Genomic DNA, 22,401 nt, shown 5'->3' on the forward strand with positions numbered 1-22,401 from the left:
TGGAGGAAGGAGAGGACGACAGCAGCATCCTAGGGGTAGTCGTCCAGCTGATGCTGCCCGAACTGCGGCCATTTCTTAGGGCCGCCACCGACAGAGGACTGGAGACGTTCGTGCAGTTGGCGAACGAGGTGGAGCGCGACGTGCAAATCGTCCGCCGCGGCCGCGAGCCGTCTACCCGACGGCCAGGAGCGTCGCCACCGTCGTTAGCGGCACTCGAGGACTCCAGGGCTCTGGTACCATATGTGGCGCCAGTGCCGAGGCAACAGGGGGAGCAGCCGTCCCGACGCGCCGCAACCAGGGAAACCACCGGGGCACCAAACCAGGGGGCTCCGCACTGTAAGTACTGCCGAGAGGAGCGGTACCACTGGCACGACGTCTGTCCCACGCGGGCAGCTGTCTGGCAAGCCCGCAGGGCGGGCGGTCCCACGTCGGGAAATGCCTGCTAGGGGGTAGTGCCATGGCTGGCCACTGTCCCTGGAACCCTAGCCTGGCCTCCACTGTCACCCCGGCACGCCCCATCAGGACGGACGGGCGCGGCTCACCCGACTCGTCAGCGGCCCGCACCAGGTCGTCGGCGAGCCCCACCAGACACCAGGTGGCCCCGGCGACACCGGCAGCACCTGCGGTGTCCGCTGACACACCGGCACGCCCCATCAGGACGGACGGGCGCGGCTCACCTGACTCGTCACCGGCCCGCACCGGGTCGTCGGCGAGCTGCACCGGACACCAGGTGGCCCCAAGGACACCGGCAGCACCTGCGGTGTCCGCTGACATACATGCACGCCCTGTCAGGACGGACGGGCGCGGCTCACCCGACTCGTCAGCGGCCCGCACTAGGTCGTCGGCGAGCCGCACCGGACACCAGGTGGCCCCGGCGACACCGGCAGCACCTTCGGACCGCCTGACGGCAGTGGCAGGGCCCCTGGAGCAGTGCGGTGAGTCGTTCCAATAAGGGCAGTTGAGACCTGGGGCGGGCCATTAACTCAGGATTCCCGTCAGGATGGATGGACAACCAGTGCATGCCCTTGTCGACACGGCCGCCAGCCACACGTATGTGTCGGCTCAGTGCTCGAGCATACGGGACATTGACTCAGGTGCGGAGGAGGTACATTTAGCGACGAAGGGGCAACAGCTCATATCGTCGGTCGCACGAACATCATCCTCTCCATCAGGGACCATGTCAGCCACACAACAGCACTAGTAGTGGAGGGGCTACGGGAGACGCTCATCCTAGGACTGCCTTGGCTAGCGCAGGAGGACGCCACTGTGGTGGTCAGGGAGGGGAGACTACACGTTGGCCATCACGAGCGGCGCACGGTTTACAGCCTGGGCTATCGGCCACCAGCCGAACAGGGGACACCCATCACGCTCGCGGACCTGAGGAATGGTGTGCCCGCTGCCCATGTAGAGCTCATAAACAGTGTCTTGTCCCAACAGCCACAGGTGTTTGTGGCCACGGACATGTACCGCCGTACCACAACCACGGAACACACCATCCCCACCCGACCTCACCAACCCCAGTTCGTAAAGCCGTACGGGTTCGGACCCACTGAGAGGCACGTCATCCAGACCCAGATCACAGAAAAGCTACGCAATGGAGTCATCGAGCCCAGTGAGTCGCCATACAACTGCCAGATTGTCATGGCGAACAAAAAATATGGCTCCATGCATTTCTGTGTTAATTTCAAACCAGTCAATTCAGTAACCATACCCGCCCCACCACCGCTTATCAACATAACGGACGCTTTGGCAGGGCTGGGCGACGCCCGCATCTTCATGTCCCTGGACCTCAAGTCCGGGTACTGGCAGGTGCCCGTACGTCCAGAGGACCGCCCGAAGAACGCGTTCACTGCCCCTGATGGCCGACGTTTCCAGTTCTGTGCCATGCCGTTCGGGCTGATGGACGCCCCCGCGACCTTCCAGGCCATGATGGTGCGTGGGTTAGACGGGTATGTGGGCGAGTTCGCCGCCGCATACTTGGATGACATTATCATTTGGTCACGGTCGTGGGAGGACCACGCCTTCACCTCGGCCTGGTCCTTGAGCAGCTGGCCAGACACGGCCTCACGTGCGCCCCCGAGAAATGCCACATGGGCGTGGCTGAACTGGAGTACTTAGGGCACATAGTGGACGCGGAGCGTTGCCGCCCTCTGCCGAAGCACCTGAACCTTATTGAGTCCAAACCCGCCCCACGAACCCGCAAGCAGCTGCAGAAGTTGATGTGCCTTCTCAACTGGCAGCGCTCATTCATTCCGCATTTCGCCAGCATCACAGCCCCGATGACGGACTTGCTGTCACCCAAGCTCCGGTTTCAGTGGACCAGCGAGGCGGACGCCGCCCTGGACGCGGTAAAACGACAGTTCTGCGAGTGCCACCAGCTCGCCCGTCTGCAGCCTGACCTTCCCCTGTTCCTTCAGACAGACGCCAGTCAGGAGGGGATGGGGGCCATCCTGTACCAGGTGGGGGACAAAGGCGTGCACCAGGTGGTGGAGTACGCCAGCGCCAAGTTCGGCCAGGCCGAACGGCGGTACCATTTGATCGAGCAGGAGTGCATGACCATCGTATGGGCTATGCGCTGCTACCGCCACCACCTGGAGGGCCGCCGGTTCATGCTGCGAACGGACAGCCAGTGTCTCCGCTGGCTGGACTCTGCCCAGAGCCGCAAGTCAAAGTTCACGAGGTGGGCGCTGATGCTCCAGAACTTTGACTTCGCGGTCGAGCACGTCCCTGGACGGGACAACCAGTTCGCCAAAGAGTTTTCGCGCCATCCCGACCCACACAAACCTTTTCAGGATGACCAGGACTGGGAGGGGCTGTTGCCGCCAGAGGGAGTCGCGCCGCCAGTCACTCCGGGGGAGGCACACGCAACCTTATTTCACATCCCAAGGGCCCCCGACCATCCCGCCATCTTGCCTGTGGAGACCCTGAGCGAATTAGTGGAATTCGTGAAACAGGCCCAGCGGACAGACGACCCCACACAGGCCGAGGTGTGGTCATGTGGGGAGCAGGCTCACCCCTACCACAGGTGCGTAGACGGGGTGTTGGAGACCCGGGTACCAGGGGACATGGACGCCTGGCGCCTTTATGTGCCGCTCGGTGCCCGTGAGCAGGTCATGGGCTTCCACTACACGCACGAACTGGCGGGACACCCAGGTGCGCACCAAACACATGTTAGACGTCCGTAAGACCTTCCATTGGCCGGGGGTCACGCGGGACATACGGGACCAAGTGCGAGGCTGCCAGCAGTGTCAGCAGAGGAAGACGAGGCGGTCTGACGGGGTGTAACAGCAACTTGGCGTTGTCCGGGGAAAGCAGGGTGGCCGACGTCGCCATGGGCACGGTGGTGCGCCCTGATCGTGAGGAGGGAAGGGAGCACGCCAGACAACAACAGGCCCAATTCCTGGTGGCCCACACGCCCATGAGTAGTAACCCCCCACCCCCGATCCAGCCAGGTCAGCTGTTGTACGTCAGGCAGCACCACTTGTCGTCCGGGGCGCGTAACTTTTGTGCGGGGCTAGCGCCCCGATGGTCGGAGCCGTGGGAAGTCCTGTGGAGGACGGGCCCCTCATCCTTTGCGGTCCGGACGCCAAGGGGGCGGCCCGCTAAATTGCACCGGGACGACCTGCGTGTAGTCGCGCACGGGGTCAGAGTTGGCCCAACGACCCCCTCTTCACAATCCGCCACACTCCAGGAAGCCACATATATACCGCGGGAAGAAGCAGAACCTGAACTCACCACCCGGAGGACACGCACACGGGCGACCCAGATGGGTGTAGCCCCGATCAGGCACATGAATGCACCCAACCCGACCTCCGGGACACCCCGAGCAGGTCCACGGTGCCGCTGGCCACAGTTCCACATCTCCCCAAGGAGGTGGGGAGTCCGTTGGTCTGGTTTCCTGACGAGGAGGGGGAAGAGGTCTGTGAGGAGGAGGACGACAAGCCACTGTGGCCGCTGGACCTCAGCCTGGCGGACGCCACGTTCCGGGTGTCCTTTGTGCCGAAAACTAGGCATTTCGTCACTTTTTTTAATTTTTTTATAATTTTAAAATTTTTTGGGATTTCTTATTTTTTAATTTATCTGGTTGCTAATGGGGGTGATTTACTTTTTGTTAGGCCGGTGTACGCCACGTATTTAAACTTTGTGCCAGTGGAGCGAAGCCCCTTACCAGGGGGCTAATCTGATATTTTTGCTGTCTAATGTGGACATGGTCAGCCCGGTTGTAATTACTCTCGCCTGCAGTCACGTCCCGAGTTTGTAATTTTAATTCCCTGCATGACCAAAATTGCATAGAGCAGCTCCTGGGCTGCAAGCTGCTACCTTGTAGAGACCTGCTGAGAATAGCATGTCTCGTCACGAATGGGGATCCAGTGGAGCTGTGTTCCCAGCGGAGTGGCGTTTTCTGTACCCCTCCCCTACTTCTCACTCTCCACATCACTTTAGTTCTGAGAAATCAAGCTGGGAGCAGTGACCGGACGCGACGATGACCTAATGCAAAAACCATCTCCCTGGTCCGACAGACACATCCCCGATATCTAGCGGAGGAAAAAAGTAACCGCGGGCCTGGTCACCAGCGTGCAGAGCTCACCCTCATGACACCTGGTGGCAAGTCAGCTCACCGCCTCAAGTAGTTCCCCCTTACGCCGCTAGAAAGCAGCGTCGCGGTGCCATAAAGCACTATGCTTTCTTCTTGCGGCCTGTAGAAGTCAAATGTTCGTTGCCTTGGTTTCGGTCCAGTAAAGAGCGCGCATGTCGTGTTCTTGTCACACCAGCCTCGGACTCCTTCGGAAATTTTCGGCTCAGAACTGAACCTTCCCCCCCCTTTCTAGGGTGTTAGCGCCAGTTTTTAATTAGAAGCCTTGTCCGCCATTGTGGCACTTAGTTCGCTGAGCTCGGCTACTGACCCCTTTTTCTCGGCGCCCTCTGTGCTAAGAGGCTTGTCGCGGCAACGGCGAAATCGTGTGCACGAGAATGTAGTCAGCTTGCTTTAGAGATGTGATCCCAGTGGTACAGTAGCCAGTCAAATGTAGTATCTAGAAAAAAATCATGTTTAGTTAAATTTTAGTATTTTTTATTTTTTTTTATTTTTTTCTAAAAATGTTAGTTTCTTCCGCGCTTCCGCGAATTCTCGGTACACGCAATCCTGATGTCGGCGCGAGACACCTCGCGAGCCCTGATTTCACGCCCTGTTTGGTGAGTAATCATTTCCCCCCCCCCCCCAAATTCCCGTTGTTGGCATTCGCGCCAACTGTGTACGACTGTCTGGACGCAGGTCTAATTCGTTTTGAATTTGACATGTGTTTCAGACAGGGTCAAAGTTTCCGGGGAGAGAAATTGCTCCCCGCATGATCTTCGGGACCTGCTGCTGATTTCCCCCTTTAGAATAGTTTTCCTCTTGGTCCGACGTCACCCTGGGGAGAACCGGGTGATATAAGCTATATAAATATTCCACTTGCATCGAATCAACTAATTTCACTAACAAGATACCAGCGAGTTGGGCTGTAAGAAAGTAATCTTCAGGGACATGTAAAGTCAAGGAAACTCATGTATATGTAATCGTTAGGAGATTCAATTTGGTGCAATTTTTTAATTTTTTTTGCTTATGTAATCATCTATTTGTTAAGGTGTAATATGTTGACGCCGACCGCCAATGCTCCTCTGTCGCATAGACCGCTATGCCTCATCAACGTCTCGCAAAAGCGTGTGCACCGAACGCGCCCGTGCGCGCAGCAAAGTGCAGTTCGTGCGACGAGGCGAACGCCATACAACGAGTGCTACACCGGCGCAAGGATCCGGCCGGGTGTGGCATATCCTTCCGCCGCACTACAACAAATTGTTATAATTATGTTTTTCCACAGGATTTTATTAAACATTATTTTTTATTAATTAATAATTAAGTCTTTGCAAAATCATGTTTCAATGTGCGATTTGTCCCGAACCTGGCCGGTTCAGTTTCCCGCGAAATTCACACGTTTCCGCGGGAGGGCTGGCGGGGGAGGGGGGTCGCGCGCGGCGACACCGCTAGTGTCCTTCGAGAGCTCAACCAGGCCGGCAGCCTGCGCGCAACACGGAACCTTCAAACTTTGCATTCACCGACATGTAGTTTTCCATAGTGTAATTTCTTTTCAACCTTTTGTACAGTTCCGCGGTCGGCCTAAATTTACCATGAGGTACTTAACTTAATTCAATCAGTGCTCAAGATGAGTGTTCCACGTCATACGTAAGTACTGTGGGGAGATTATGTGGTTTCACGTCGGCGCTTCACGCCCAACCTAGCCTACCGGCTATTTAGTTTTGGCCCGCACGGGGCAGCCAGCAGGCGACACGTGCTATCAGACTTAATAACGATTCAGTCCCTGGGACACACCTAGACACCACGTAGAGTCGCCGGAGACACGGGTCTACGTGCTGCTAGCCCAGTTTATCAAGTGTAATGTATTAGTGGAATAGTGGTTCGCCTAAGTGTAATTCGTCATGTCAGGGCTTATGTATCACCGTCGTACGGCAGTGCGCCACCAAACTTAATCCAGAGCTAGGTATTAGTGTAGTGTATTGTGCTTCAAAATATCGTGTGCCATGTCAGAGTGTCTTTTGTAACTTTCGCATCACGTAAACGAGTCTGCCCCTCACGCGCATAAGAATCGTGAGCCGCCACTGAGGAAGTGAGCTGCGCGTGTGACTAGTCGCGTCGGGCAAACCGTTACGGCCAGAACGGGCAGCACCATGTATTGGGCTGTGCTGTATTAAATTCACGAACTATCTGAAGAAGTTTTGTGTTATTATTCAGGCGTCCCGAGTGGCCTCAACAGCTCGGGGGGCCCTACTGCGTTGACTCCTACCTCTAGCCACAAGGCCGAACCTTCCCTGAGATCACGAACTGAACAAAATCACGTCTAAATACTCAGAGGTAGCGGGGACGGAGTCAAATTGGCGCCCGACGTGGGGCTTTCATTTTCTAAAAATTAATTTCCAAATTTTGTTTCAAATTTTTCAAATTTTTTCTCAAATTTTTCAAATTTTATACTTCAAATTAGTGTACCAGTAAGGGCTCGCGTAGGAAGTCGGGAATCGCGCGGAAACGGACGCGACGCGCAGACAGCCAAAGGAGCGGGCACCTGGCGATAGGCGCGCGTCAAGTTACACGCCAGACGCGCATCAAGTTACGCGCCAGGCGAGATAACGGCTGTGGGAGCGGAAGTCCGCGCGCCTCGCACACGGATCAGGTGGCGCAGCTGCGCAGCTGCTACGCGCCGAACATGAGCATGAACATGAGCCGTGACAGAGCGATAAGCATAGACATGGAAGGGGTATGCCACGCATGCCTTCTGCCAGGGTTGCCAACATCTCATGCCGCGGCAGGGATTTTCGCCACCTGTACCTGCGACACGGAGTTCGGAGGGCAGGAGCACGAAGACCCCGTAAAATTCCTACAGCGATACCGGGACAGGCTGGCTCGATATGCGGTCCCCACGTACGCACCTGCGCGCCCCGTCAGGACGGACGGGCGCGGCACACACAGCCCGTCAGGGGCCCGCACCGGGTCGTCGGCGAGCCGCACCGTACACCAGGTGGCCCCGGCGACACCGGTAGCACCTGCGGTACCCACGTACGCACCAGCACGCCCCGTCAGGACGGACGGGCGCGGCTCACCCGACTCGTCAGCGGCCTGCACCGGGTCGTCGGCGAGCTGCACCGGACACCAGGTGGCCCCGGCGACACCGGCAGCACCTGCGGTGTCCGCTGCCACACCGGCACGCCCCGTCAGGACGGACGGGCGCGGCTCACCCGACTCGTCAGCGGCCTGCACCGGGTCGTCGGCGAGCCGCACCGGACACCAGGTGGCCCCGGCGACACCGGCAGCACCTGCGGTGTCCGCTGCCACACCGGCACGCCCCGTCAGGATGGACGGGCGCGGCTCACCCGACTCGTCAGCGGCCTGCACCGGGTCGTCGGCGAGCCGCACCGTACCCCAGGTGGCCCCGGCGACACCGGCAGCACCTGTGGTACCCACGTACGCACCAGCACGCCCCGTCAGGACGGACGGGCGCGGCTACCCGACTCGTCAGCGGCCCGCACCGGGTCGTCGGCGAGCCGCACCGTACACCAGGTGGCCCCGGCGACACCGGCAGCACCTGCGGTACCCACGTACGCACCAGCGCGCCCCGTCTGGACGGACAGGCGCGGCACACACAGCCCGTCAGCGGCCCGCACCGGGTCGTCGGCGAGCCGCACCGTACACCAGGTGGCCCCGGCGACACCGGCAGCACCTGCGGTACCCACGTACGCACCAGCACGCCCCGTCAGGACGGACGGGCGCGGCTCACCCGACTCGTCAGCGGCCTGCACCGGGTCGTCGGCGAGCCGTACCGTACACCAGGTGGCCCCGGCGACACCGGCAGCACCTGCGGTACCCACGTACGCACCAGCGCGCCCCGTTTGGATGGACGGGCGCGGCACACACAGCCCATCAGCGGCCCGCACCGGGTCGTCGGCGAGCCGCACCGTACACCAGGTGGCCCCGGCGACACCGGCAGCACCTGCGGTACCCACGTACGCACCGGCACGCCCCGTCAGGACGGACGGGCGCGGCTCACCCGACTCGTCAGCGGCCTGCACCGGGTCGTCGGCGAGCCGCACCGTACCCCAGGTGGCCCCGGCGACACCTGCGGACCGCCGGACGGCAGCGGCAGCGCCCCGGGAGCAGTGCGGTGAGTCGTTCCAATTAGGGCAGTTGGGACCTGGGGCAGGGCATTTACTCCGGATTCCCGTCAGGATGGATGGACGGCCAGTGCATGCTCTTGTCGACACGGCCGCCAGCCACACGTATGTGTCGGCTCAATGCTCGAGCGTACGGGACATTGACTCAGGGGCGGAGGAGGTACAGTTAGCGACGCAGGGGGCGACAGCGCGTATTGTCGGCCGCTCGAACATCACCCTCTCCATCAGGGACCATGTTAGTCACACAACAGCACTAGTAGTAGAGGGACTACGGGAGACGCTGATCCTAGGTCTGCCTTGGCTGGCGCAGGAGGACGCCACTGTGGAAGTCAGGGAGGGGAGGTTGCACGTTGGCCACCACGAGCGGCGCACAGTTTACAGCCTGGGCTATCGGCCACCCGCCGAGCAGGGGACACCCATCACGCTCGCGGACTTGAGGAACGGTGTGCCCGCTGCCCATGTAGAGCTCATAAACAATGTCTTGTCTCAACAGCCACAGGTGTTTGCGGCCACAGATATGCTCCGCCGTACCACAACCACGGAACACACCATCCCCACCCGACCTCACCAACCCCAGTTCGTAAAACCATACGGGTTCGGACCCACTGAAAGGCACGTCATCCAGACCCAGATCACGGAAATGTTACGCGATGGAGTCATCGAACCCAGTGAGTCGCCATACAACTGCCAGATTGTCATGGCGAACAAGAAAGATGGCTCCATGCGTTTTTGTGTGAATTTCAAACCAGTCAATTCAGTAACCATACCCGCCCCACCACCGCTCATCAACATAACAGACGCTTTGGCGGGGCTGGGCGACGCCCGCATCTTCACGTCCCTGGACCTCAAGTCCGGGTACTGGCAGGTGCCGGTACGTCCAGAGGACCGCCCGAAGACCGCGTTCACTGCCCCTGACGGCCGGCGTTTCCAGTTCTGTGCCATGCCGTTCGGGCTGATGGACGCCCCCGCGACCTTCCAGGCCATGATGGTGCGTGTGTTAGACGGGTACGCGGGCGAGTTCGCCGCCGCGTACCTGGATGACGTCATCATCTGGTCACGGTCGTGGGAGGACCACGCCCGGCACCTCGGCCTGGTCCTTGAGCGGCTGGCCAGACACGGCCTCACGTGTGCCCCCCAGAAATGCCACGTGGGCGCGGCTGAACTGGAGTACCTAGGGCACATGGTGGACGCGGAGGGTTGCCGCCCTCTGCCAAAGCACCTGAACCTTATTGAGTCCAAACCCGCCCCTCGAACCCGCAAGCAGCTGCAGAAGTTGATGGGCCTTCTCAACTGGCTGCGCTCGTTCATTCCGCATTTTGCCAGCGTCACCGCCCCGATGACGGACTTGCTGTCACCCAAGCTCCGGTTTCAGTGGACCAGCGAAGCGGACGCCGCCCTGGATGCGGTGAAACGGCAGTTCCGCGAGTGCCACCAGCTCGCCTGTCTGCAGCCTGACCTTCCCCTGTTCCTTCAGACAGACGCCAGTCAGGAGGGGATGGGGGCCGTCCTATACCAGGTGGGGGACAAAGGCGTGCGCCGGGTGGTGGAGTACGCCAGCGCCAAGTTCGGCCAGCCCGAACGGCGGTACCATGTGAACGAGCAGGAGTGCATGGCCGTCGTTTGGGCTATGCGCCGCTACCCGCCACCACCTGGAGGGCCGCCGGTTCACGCTGCGGACGGACAGCCAGTGTCTCCGCTGGCTGGACTCCGCCCAGGGCCGCAAGTCGAAGTTCACGAGGTGGGCGTTGATGCTCCAGAACTTCGACTTCGCGGTCGAGCACGTCCCTGGACGGGACAACCAGTTCGCCGACGAGTTGTCGCGCCATCCCGACCCACACAACACGTTTCAGGATTACCAGGACTGGGAGGGGCTGTTGCCGCCAGGGGGAGTCGCGCCGCCGGTCACTCCAGGGGAGGCGCCCGCAACTTTATTCCACATCCCAAGGGCCCCCGATCATCCCGCCGTCTTGCCTGTGGAGACCCTGAGCGGATTAGTGGAATTCGTGAAACAGGCCCAGCGGACAGACGACCCCACACAGGCCGAGGTGCGGTCATGTGGGGAGCAGGTTCACCCCTACCACAGGTGCGTGGACGGGGTGTTGGAGACCCGGGTACCAGGGGACATGGACGCCTGGCGCCTTCATGTGCCGCTCGGTGCCCGCGAGCAGGTCATGGGCTTCCACCACACGCACGAGCTGGCGGGACACCCAGGTGCGCACCAAACCCAGTTAGACATCCGTAAGACCTTCCATTGGCCGGGGGTGACGCGGGACGTACGGGACCTGGTGCGGCGCTGCCAGCAGTGCCAGCAGAGGAAGACGAGGCGGTCTGACGGGGTGGAGCAGCAGCGCCCCCGACGGCCCCGCGACCCGTTTCACACCCTGGCCCTGGACATAATGGGGCCCTACCCGCGGACCACCCGGGGAAGGAGGTTCTTGGTCGTCATCACAGACATTTTCACCCGGTGGGTCGAGGCCTTCCCGGTGTCCAACGTGCGCGCCGGAACCATAGCCGCCCTGCTGGACCACGAGATATTCCTGCGGTATGGTTTCGCGCGCGTGCTGTTGACGGACAACGGCTGTCAGTTCAGCGGGAGGCGCTGGAGAGCTGACTGTCGCCGTTGGGGTCTCGACCACCACACCACCCCCATTTACCATCCCCAGGCCAACCCCACTGAGAGGCGCAACCAGGAGGTCAAGGCGCAGCTGCGGCTGAGGTTGGGGGACGACCACTCCAAATGGGACGTCCACCTGCCGAAGCTGTTGTATTGCCTCCGGCGCCGCACCAACGCTGTCACCGGTCATTCCCCTGCTGAGCTTCTGTACGGGAAGAACTTGGCTTTGCCCGGGGAAAGCAGGGTGGCCGATGTTGCCATGGGCACGGTGGCGCGCCCCAATCATGAGGAGGGGAGGGAGCACGCCAGACAACGGCAGGCCCAATTCCTGGCGGCCCACACGCCCATGACTAGTCACCCCCCACCCCCCATCCAGCCAGGTCAGCTGGTATATGTCAGGCAGCACCACTTGTCGTCCGGGGCGCGTAACTTTTGTGCGGGGTTGGCGCCCCGATGGTCGGAGCCGCGGGAGGTCCTGTGGAGGACGGGCCCCTCATCCTATGCGGTCCGGACGCCAAGGGGGCGGCCCGCTAAAGTGCACCGGGACGACCTTCGCGTAGTCGCGCACGGGGTCAGAGTTGGCCCAACGACCCCCTCTTCACCATCCCCCACACTCCAGGAAGCCACAGATACGCCGCGGGAAGGAGCAGCACCTGAACCCACCACCCGGGGGGACATGCACACGGGCGACACAGACGTGGGTAGCCCTGATCAGGCACATGAGTGCAACCAACCCGACCTCCGGCACACCCCGAGCAGGTCCCCGGTGCCGCTGGCCACAGTTCCGCACGTCCCCGAGGAGGTGGGGAATCCGTTGGTCTGGTTTCCTGACGAGGAGGGGGAGGAGGTCTGTGAGGAGGAGGACGACGAGCCACTGTGGCCGCTGGACCTCAGCCTGGCGGACGCCACGTTCCGGGTGTCCGTGGACGAGCCCGAGGAGGGGGAGGAGGAGCCGGACAGTAGGGATAGGCGCCCCACCTGCAGACGTCGGGCCCCGGTCAGGACGTGCTGCGCGGACGACAGCGAGCCGGTAGAGTTCGCTCCTGTCCCCGCCGTGGAGGCGAGCTGCCCGACCACCCAACCGGACACGAGGGAACCTACCACACTCTGCCCACTGGAGACCCCTACCAGCACAGTCCCCACCACACGACCACAGAGGGCCCGCCGACCCCCGGCCTACCTGGCGGATTACGAGTGGTCCAGGTCCCCGTCGAGCTACTCCACCCGGGCGCGACCCGTAAGGGGCGATCCAGGGGTGCCAACACTTGTGGCCGGACCCCTATCATTCCCCCCGCCCACGTCATCCATTCCACCACCCTGCCACACCCCGACCACACTGACCCCCCCACCCACTTGTCACCATATTGAGCTAGAAGAGGCGCACGTCGCTGCCCAGTCCCAGGGTGGGAAAGGACACGGGTCAGGGGGTAACCCCTTATCATTCATTGAGTGGGAGAGGTATTCAGGGCAGAATGTTTACATCACAACACACCACCACTCCGCCGCGTAGTGTAGGGCTCGCAGTGCGGCGAACGTCAGTGAAGTGCTCAGCGTGTGAAGCGAGGCATTGATGCACATAGCAGTCTCAGAGAAGGGGGGGCATTTGACGCCGACCGCCAATGCTCCTCTGTCGCATAGACCGCTATGCCTCATCAACGTCTCGCAAAAGCGTGTGCACCGAACGCGCCCGTGCGCGCAGCAAAGTGCAGTTCGTGCGACGAGGCGAACGCCATACAACGAGTGCTACACCGGCGCAAGGATCCGGCCGGGTGTGGCATATCCTTCCGCCGCACTACAACAAATTGTTATAATTATGTTTTTCCACAGGATTTTATTAAACATTATTTTTTATTAATTAATAATTAAGTCTTTGCAAAATCATGTTTCAATGTGCGATTTGTCCCGAACCTGGCCGGTTCAGTTTCCCGCGAAATTCACACGTTTCCGCGGGAGGGCTGGCGGGGGAGGGGGGTCGCGCGCGGCGACACCGCTAGTGTCCTTCGAGAGCTCAACCAGGCCGGCAGCCTGCGCGCAACGCGGAACCTTCAAACTTTGCATTCACCGACATGTAGTTTTCCATAGTGTAATTTCTTTTCAACCTTTTGTACAGTTCCGCGGTCGGCCTAAATTTACCATGAGGTACTTAACTTAATTCAATCAGTGCTCAAGATGAGTGTTCCACGTCATACGTAAGTACTGTGGGGAGATTATGTGGTTTCACGTCGGCGCTTCACGCCCAACCTAGCCTACCGGCTATTTAGTTTTGGCCCGCACGGGGCAGCCAGCAGGCGACACGTGCTATCAGACTTAATAACGATTCAGTCCCTGGGACACACCTAGACACCACGTAGAGTCGCCGGAGACACGGGCCTACGTGCTGCTAGCCCAGTTTATCAAGTGTAATGTATTAGTGGAATAGTGGTTCGCCTAAGTGTAATTCGTCATGTCAGGGCTTATGTATCACCGTCGTACGGCAGTGCGCCACCAAACTTAATCCAGAGCTAGGTATTAGTGTAGTGTATTGTGCTTCAAAATATCGTGTGCCATGTCAGAGTGTCTTTTGTAACTTTCGCATCACGTAAACGAGTCTGCCCCTCACGCGCATAAGAATCGTGAGCCGCCACTGAGGAAGTGAGCTGCGCGTGTGACTAGTCGCGTCGGGCAAACCGTTACGGCCAGAACGGGCAGCACCATGTATTGGGCTGTGCTGTATTAAATTCACGAACTATCTGAAGAAGTTTTGTGTTATTATTCAGGCGTCCCGAGAAGCCTCAACAGCTCGGGGGGCCCTACTGCGTTGACTCCTACCTCTAGCCACAAGGCCGAACCTTCCCTGAGATCACGAACTGAACAAAATCACGTCTAAATACTCAGAGGTAGCGGGGACGGCGTCAATGTATGGTTTTAGATAATCCCGGGGCGCCCCCTTAAAATTTGTTACTTACTTAGATCTTTATTGTCATGTCGAAATAATGGGAAAACAAAATCTCTTAATAATAAACCAGGAAAACCTATAGACCAAGCTAACGATATAGTTTATTTATTTATCAAATACCTTCTTCATTTTATCGATCCACGAACTCCCCAATTTACTAGTGTGCAGGGAGTGTAAATTTTGTCTTGTGCACCACCTCATGCCCCCTCTGGTAATTAACTTTAATTTTCTTTGTATTTTGCCCAGCAGTTTCCAAGGACTTTTTATCAAAACAAAATAATTTTATTTTGAGGCACGAGGGGCGTTACACCGTGGACGAGCCCGAGGACGGGGAGGAGGCACCGGACAGTAGGGATAGGCGTCCCACCCGCAGACGTCGGGCCCCGGTCATGACGTGCTGCGCGGATGACAGCGAGCCGGTAGAGTTTGCTCCTGTCCCCGCCGTGGAGGCGAGTTGCCCGACCACCCAACCGGACATGAGGGATGCTACCACACTCTGCCCAGTAGATACCCCTACCAGCACAGTCCCCACCACACAACCGCAGAGGGCCCGCCGACCCCCGGCCTACCTGGTGGAGTACGAGTGGTCCAGGTCCCCGTCGAGCTACTCCACCCGGGCGCAGCCCGTAGGGGGCGTTCCAGTGGTGCCAACACTCGTGGCCGGACCCATATCAACCCCCCCATCCACGCCGTCCATTCCACCACCACGCCACACCCCGACCACACTGACCCCCCAACCACTTGTCACCATATTGCGCTAGGAGAGGCGCACATCGCCGCCCAGTCCCAGGGGGATAACGGACACGGGTCAGGGCGTACCCCCTTGTCATTCATTGAGTGAGAGAGGTATTCAGGGCAGAATCATTGTATCACAACACACCACTACTCCACCGCGTAGTGTAGGGCTCGCAGTGCGGCGAACGTCAGTGAAGTGCTCAGCGTGTGAAGCGAGGCGTTGATGCACATAGCGGTCTCTGAGAAGGGGGGGCATTTGACGCCGACCGTCAATGCTCCTCTATGTCGCATAGACCGCTATGCCTCATCAACGTCTCGCAAAAACGTGTGCACCGAACGCGCTCGTGCGCGCAGCAAAGTTTAGTTCGTGCGACGAGGCGAACGCCATGCAACGAGTGCTGCGCCGGCGGAAGGATCCGGCCAGGTGTGGCATATCCCTCCGCCACACTACAAAAAATTAATTTATGTATATTTTTTCACAGCTTCTTATTAAACATTATTTTTCATCAATTAATATTTCAGTCCTGTCAAAATTATGTCTCACTGTGCGTTTTGTCCCGAACCAGGCCGGTTCTTTTTCCCGCGAAATTCACACGTTTCCGCGGGAGAGCTTGCGGGGGAGGGGGGTCGCGCGCTGCGACACAGCCAGTGTCCTTCAGGAGCTCCGACAGGCCGGCAGCCTGCGCGCAACACGAAACCATCAACCTTTGCTTTCACCGACATGTAGTTTTCAATAGTGTAATATCTTTTCAAACTTTATGTACAGTTCCACGGTCGGCCTCAATCTACCATGAGGTATTTAACGTAATTAAATCAGTGCTCCAAGATGAGTGTTCTACGTAATACGTAAGTACTGTGGGAAGTCTACGAGACTTTACGTCGGTGCTTCACGCCCCAACTTAGCTTACCAGCTATTTAGTCTTGGCCCGCACGGGGCAGCCAGAAGGCGACACGTGCCACCGAACGTAATAACGGATCAGTCCCTGGGACACATCTAGGTATCACGTAGAGTCACCGGAGACACGGGCCTACGTGCCACTAGCCCAAATTATTAAGTGTTATGTAGTAGTGAAATATTTGTTCGTCAAAGTGTAATCTGTCATGTTAGAGTTTAGGTATTACCGCTGTACGGCATCGTGCCGCCAAAGGTACTAACGAATCAGTCCCTGGGACACATCTAGTTATCACGTAGAGTCGTCGGAGACACGGGCCTACGTGCCACTAGCCCAGTTTATTAACTGTTAGGTAGTAGTGAAGTGTATTGTTCGTCAAGATATCGTTCGTCATGTAGAGTGTATTTTTGTAACTGTCGCATCACGTGTACATGTCCGTCCCTCACGCGCATTAAAATCGTGAGCCGCCACTGAGGAAGTGAGCTGCGCGTGTGACTAGTCGCATCGGGCAAACCGTTACGGCCAGAACGGGCAGCACCATGTATTGGGCTGTGCTGTATTAAATTCACCAAATATCTTCCAGAAACTTTGTGTTATTATTCATACGTCCCGAGTGGCCATAACAGCTTGGGGGGGCCCTACTGCGTTAACCCCTACCTCTAGCCACAAGGCCGAACCCTCCCTGAGATCTCGAACCCAAGCAAAAATCACGTCAGAATAGTAAGAGGTAGCAGGGACGGCATCATAGTATTTTGAAAAGGAAACACCATTATGACTATGTGTTTTTTTATATTGAACTTAGAACATTACGAGAAATAAAATACTAAGTAATTGGCAAATACGTTAGTATGGAAAAAAAAATTAAAAATTCGTATATAATGTACACGAATGCAGAAAAAATGGCTGTCACATTTGTTGCTGGTGTGAATAGAAGAAGAAAAAAGAAGGGGAACGGGGCCAAACACCATTTCTGCCTCGGAATACCTGTATCCGGCATTGTATACTCGTTCTTATCTGAAAACATAATGTATTCTTTTATTTTAAAAGTCCCGTGGACGAAGAGTCCGTGATTTGTTTGATGAGTTTACGGTTTGGGCTTAGACACTGCTTTGCTTCTTTCTCATTTTCTATGGAGAAATGATTTGACGTGTTGTTTACAGTGGAGTGGGATTTTGAATATTTTGTGTAAAAATTAAGTTTATAATCAAAAATCTAGTCAAATAAAAGTAAAATGGATGTGGCTAATGAAAATAAGGTGCGTTTATCGGACATTCTGACATTTAGACGTGTCATCCAGCTTGTAATTTATTATGTAGATTTATAGATCTGAACAATATATACATTATTTATGTATTTATTTTATAATCTTGGAGAACATTACTATGTTTTGGAGCTGTATAATGCTACGTGGCGATATTCGAAAGAAAAGAGTCTTTTCCTAAGAAATCTTAGTTTAGCCTACGTATGAATGCGAGCTAATGGAAACATACATTTAGACTTTTAAAATGTGCATACTAAATTAAAGTATTTTAGAGAAAGCAAATATTTTTATTACATGTACCTGGATAGGCTAACAAACATTAACTTTGCTGTACATACTGCTGTACATTCGTATTTTACATTTGTCACACAAACATTTTCCCCATTTCAAATATCTTGGAAATTTCTTGTCTTAATATTTTGCTGGTAGGCTTTTGTATAGTTTTGTTATATTAGGATTGACACAGTCACGATAAATTTTGAAGTTACATCTTTTTCATATAAAAAAATCATAAAAATTCTAATTTTGTGTTTCCGAAAACTACAGATGTTTCTCTACTTACCCTGAAAGCAGCTTTTCAAAATTCCCAATGTTCTGGAAAAATTACAGTTTAACTTATAGGTTACATTAATTAGCTTGCGCAATGACTCGATTGCCATCATACTTTTACTTGAAACTAGCCAGTGACATGGCTGTTGTAATTTTGAGCTTATTTAAGTAGTCGAGAATGGTTTTCACGAGAGATATACCTAATGCTACTGTCACTGCCCTACTGTTTACTTGATACTCAGTTGAACTCAGCTCAACTACACCCTAATTGTGCCTAATCAGGGTGGAAAACAGTCTTGGCCCTGGCCGTAACGTTCTGTCTTTAAACATCTCTGTCTTTTAGAAAACATTCTCGGCTACGCTGTATTCCAAAGCATCTCTGTAGAACCACAGGATCAAGTTGCAGTAAGTATCATATAAACAGTAGAGCAACAGCAATTATCAGGTTAGTCTCTCATGGAAAAAAGTCTCGGCTACGCTAAGTACAATGGCGGTGACCAAGTAACTTCGCGGGCTATGTAATGTAACCTATAAATGGTAATTTCTCCGAAATCATTCAGAATTTTAAAACTCTGTTTTCGGGGTAAGTTGAGAAAAATCTGAAGTATTCAAAAACACAAAAATTGGGAATTTTACTTTTTTTTTTTTTTTCATTTTTTGACTGAAAAAGCTGCAACCATTATAATTTACCTCTAGGAGATCCATGTTAAGTTATATTAAATGTCTTACAATTGATACTTCCAGCTTGCCGTGACTTACGTTCATGAGTGGCTCTGTTTTTATTAAAGAAGCTCACTTCAATTTAAGTTTCTTTGGCATCATGAAAAGACATACGGGAATCCATTGTGTGCCTTGGGGCTGACTGTGAGTCTGACGGTGGATGCAGGCCGCGTGAGCCTAAGCCAGCACAAGTAGCTGTCCCGGTGTTGGTAGCAGAATCATGAAGGCTGTTTCACATTCATTATACTACAACCACAATACCTACCTATCGTAGGCTATTCAGTGTGTCAGAATCATCAGCAACTTTGTTATTATATGAACCCTCAGAAATACAGTACCATTTTGAAATATTGGTTTTCTGTTTTTGATATATTATTAGGTTTTGAGTAAGATGGTAATGCTACCACAACTGACTATTATAAGCCAGCAAAAGAATACAGGCAGAAATTTATGGGGGAAAATGTGGTACCGGAGAATTCACGTGTTCACTGTTTACAAGCCTAAGAGTCTATCTTTAGTTGTATAAACAGTGATATTTTAAAAGTTAATTTGGTATTGATTAATATATCATAGAAGTGTAGATAAAATGAATGATGCAAATTAAAAATGTTCCACAGCATTGCTTATCAGCATAGTCTGACCAGAAAGTTTGATGTTTTCAGGAAAATGTTGCTATGGAACATTAATATTTGATCATGGAAGTGCATCTAGTTTAAAATTTCATTAAAAAAACATATGATTATGAATAAACATTAAAATAAAAACAAGCAACAACTCTATTTCATCAAGCCTGTGTTTAAAGCGCCCCATACACTGGCGGATATGCTCGGCGCATGGCTGCCATCTCACACTACACGAGCAAGCTCGTCTCTTTCTCTATAAAGACAGTCCGTGTTGTACTTTCACAACGGCTGCAAGCAGCATTGCACTGTTTGGCGGATTATTTTGTTTGGCTGAAGATCCTCTAAAAAAGAAACTAAGAGTTTGGTTAAAAGGTGGCTCGTGGGACGAAATCGTTACAGCGACATGTCAATGCTCTGCATAGTTATTTGAGGATAGATAAATGTACATTCACATTCACAAATATTGTTCATTCTCATTTCTCTGTTTTTTTTTTTTTTCACTAGCTGTTCGTAGCACTCTTGTTTGATATGTCTATTGGCATATTCCTTACTCTTTATATCCCACACTGGTCGAAGAGTGCGATAAAAGTGTTATTAAAACATTATTGTCATTAAAAGACATGATAATGCGACGACAGACAGCACACTCGCTGTGGGCTCGGGGCGAGCATGTTGGGACCTGCCACACACTGTAGGACATGCTCAGTCCGGGGCCCGGCTCGGGGCTAGAATGTTGGGACCTGCCACACACTGTAGGACATGCTCAGTCCGGGGCCCGGCTCGGGGCTAGAATGTTGGGACCTGCCACACACTGTAGGACATGCTCAGTCCGGGGCCCGGCTCGGGGCGAGCATGTTGGGACCTGCCACACACTGTAGGACATGCTCAGTCAGGGGCCCGGCTCGGGGCGAGCATGTTGGGACCTGCCACACACTGTAGGACATGCTCAGTCTGGGGCCCGGCTCGGGGCGAGCATGTTGGGACCTGCCACACACTGTAGGACATGCTCAGTCTGGGGCCCGGCTCGGGGCGAGCATGTTGGGACCTGCCACACACTGTAGGACATGCTCAGTCCGGGGCCCGGCTCGGGGCTAGAATGTTGGGACCTGCCACACACTGTAGGACATGCTCAGTCCGGGGCCCGGCTCGGGGCGAGCATGTTGGGACCTGCCACACACTGTAGGACATGCTCAGTCCGGGGCCCGGCTCGGGGCGAGCATGTTGGGACCTGCCACACACTGTAGGACATGCTCAGTCCGGGGCCCGGCTCGGGGCGTAGCATGTTGGGACCTGCCACACACTGTAGGACATGCTCAGTCCGGGGCCCGGCTCGGGGCGTAGCATGTTGGGACCTGCCACACACTGTAGGACATGCTCAGTCCGGGGCCCGGCTCGGGGCGAGCATGTTGGGACCTGCCACACACTGTAGGACATGCTCAGTCCGGGGCCCGGCTCGGGGCGAGCATGTTGGGACCTGCCACACACTGTAGGACATGCTCAGTCCGGGGCCCGGCTCGGGGCGAGCATGTTGGGACCTGCCACACACTGTAGGACATGCTCAGTCCGGGGCCCGGCTCGGGGCGAGCATGTTGGGACCTGCCACACACTGTAGGACATGCTCAGTCCGGGGCCCGGCTCGGGGCGAGCATGTTGGGACCTGCCACACACTGTAGGACATGCTCAGTCCGGGGCCCGGCTCGGGGCGAGCACGTTGGGACCTGCCACACACTGTAGGACATGCTCAGTCCGGGGCCCGGCTCGGGGCTAGAATGTTGGGACCTGCCACACACTGTAGGACATGCTCAGTCCGGAGCCCGGCTCGGGGCGAGCATGTTGGGACCTGCCACACACTGTAGGACATGCTGAGTCCGGAGCCCGGCTCGGGGCTAGAATGTTGGGACCTGCCACACACTGTAGGACATGCTCAGTCCGGAGCCCGGCTCGGGGCTAGAATGTTGGGACCTGCCACACACTGTAGGACATGCTCAGTCCGGGGCCCGGCTCGGGGCGAGCACGTTGGGACCTGCCACACACTGTAGGACATGCTCAGTCCGGGGCCCGGCTCGGGGCTAGAATGTTGGGACCTGCCACACACTGTAGGACATGCTCAGTCCGGAGCCCGGCTCGGGGCGAGCATGTTGGGACCTGCCACACACTGTAGGACATGCTCAGTCCGGAGCCCGGCTCGGGGCTAGAATGTTGGGACCTGCCACACACTGTAGGACATGCTCAGTCCGGAGCCCGGCTCGGGGCTAGAATGTTGGGACCTGCCACACACTGTAGGACATGCTCAGTCCGGGACCCGGCTCGGGGCGAGCATGTTGGGACCTGCCACACACTGTAGGACATGCTCAGTCCGGAGCCCGGCTCGGGGCTAGAATGTTGGGACCTGCCACACACTGTAGGACATGCTCAGTCCGGGGCCTGGCTCGGGGCGAGCATGTTGGGACCTGCCACACACTGTAGGACATAGCTCGGTCCGGGGCTCAGCTCGGAGGAAACTGCCATCCGACGGCGAGCTGAGCATGCTCGGTCGGACAAGAGGCCGGACCAGTCCACACACTGGCGCATGTCCGCCAGTGTGTGGGGCGCTTAATGGTATGTGGGTGACCAAGTGCACAATGCAAGATGAGGTCTGGTGCAGGCCAAACGTCTGCGAATCTGGGCCCAATATTCAACGGAAGATTGTTGTTAGGAGCAGACAGGCAGAGCCAAATAGTAGGCGCAGTCCTACATATCCAAATAATGTTGACTCGGCACGTATCACTAGCTAAGTACATATTTCAAAACATGTATTGCACTCAAAGAAAATTTTTGCACTCATTGAGATCTTTCGACCTTGTCTGCACCCCACCAATACGTATTCCCTTCCCCCAACTTTCTCTTTCATCCTACTTACGTTTTTAGAGTTCCCGCAGGCTGGGAAAATGGGAGGGAAACAGGAAAAAATCAGAAAATTTTAAAGGTGTCTTAAAAATCGAGAAAACACAGGGAAATCAACAAAACCTTGTTATGCAAAACAGTAGCTATCAGCAATTTTACATACTGTGTAGAGTCTTAATGTCTTGAACTTGATAAGTATTTTAATCATAAGTTCATGAGTTTTTAATAATCCATAATTGGATCAAACAAATATATTTATTAGTTTTATTTTGCAGACTAGTAGTGTTGGTTGTGTAGTTATCTGAGTTTGTTCATACCTGTGTTTAAGTACTGTAGCTTGTTTGCAAGTTGAAGTGCCTCATGTTAATTACAGCATTCTGGTTTCCAGTCGTTAGAATCCTTGACTCCTGAAGAAAAATTTAGGTGAGTTGGTGAACAGTTTCTGTTATTTATTTGTGCAATACTACAAT

At 55.4% G+C, this 22,401-nt stretch overlaps 1 protein-coding gene across 3 annotated transcripts in view; it reads left to right on the forward strand.

Moving 5' to 3' along the window:
* The first annotated feature begins 16,644 nt into the window (after window positions 1-16,644).
* The window catches only part of LOC134539292 (E3 ubiquitin ligase Rnf121), a 50,866-nt gene continuing 45,109 nt past the window's right edge, over window positions 16,645-22,401 (forward strand). Inside the window, exons 1-2 of one of the 3 annotated variants that reach the window (XM_063381191.1) lie at window positions 16,645-17,150; window positions 22,320-22,354. In XM_063381191.1, coding sequence (XP_063237261.1) covers window positions 17,127-17,150; window positions 22,320-22,354 — 59 coding nt within the window. In that variant the 5' untranslated portion in view covers window positions 16,645-17,126. Of the gene's footprint in view, window positions 17,151-22,304; window positions 22,355-22,401 lie in introns of all 3 variants that reach the window. The other 2 variants (XM_063381190.1, XM_063381192.1) reach the window with 2 other exon arrangements.

This window comes from Bacillus rossius, chromosome 15 (assembly GCF_032445375.1).
Source record: "Bacillus rossius redtenbacheri isolate Brsri chromosome 15, Brsri_v3, whole genome shotgun sequence".
Lineage (NCBI taxonomy): Eukaryota > Metazoa > Arthropoda > Insecta > Phasmatodea > Bacillidae > Bacillus > Bacillus rossius.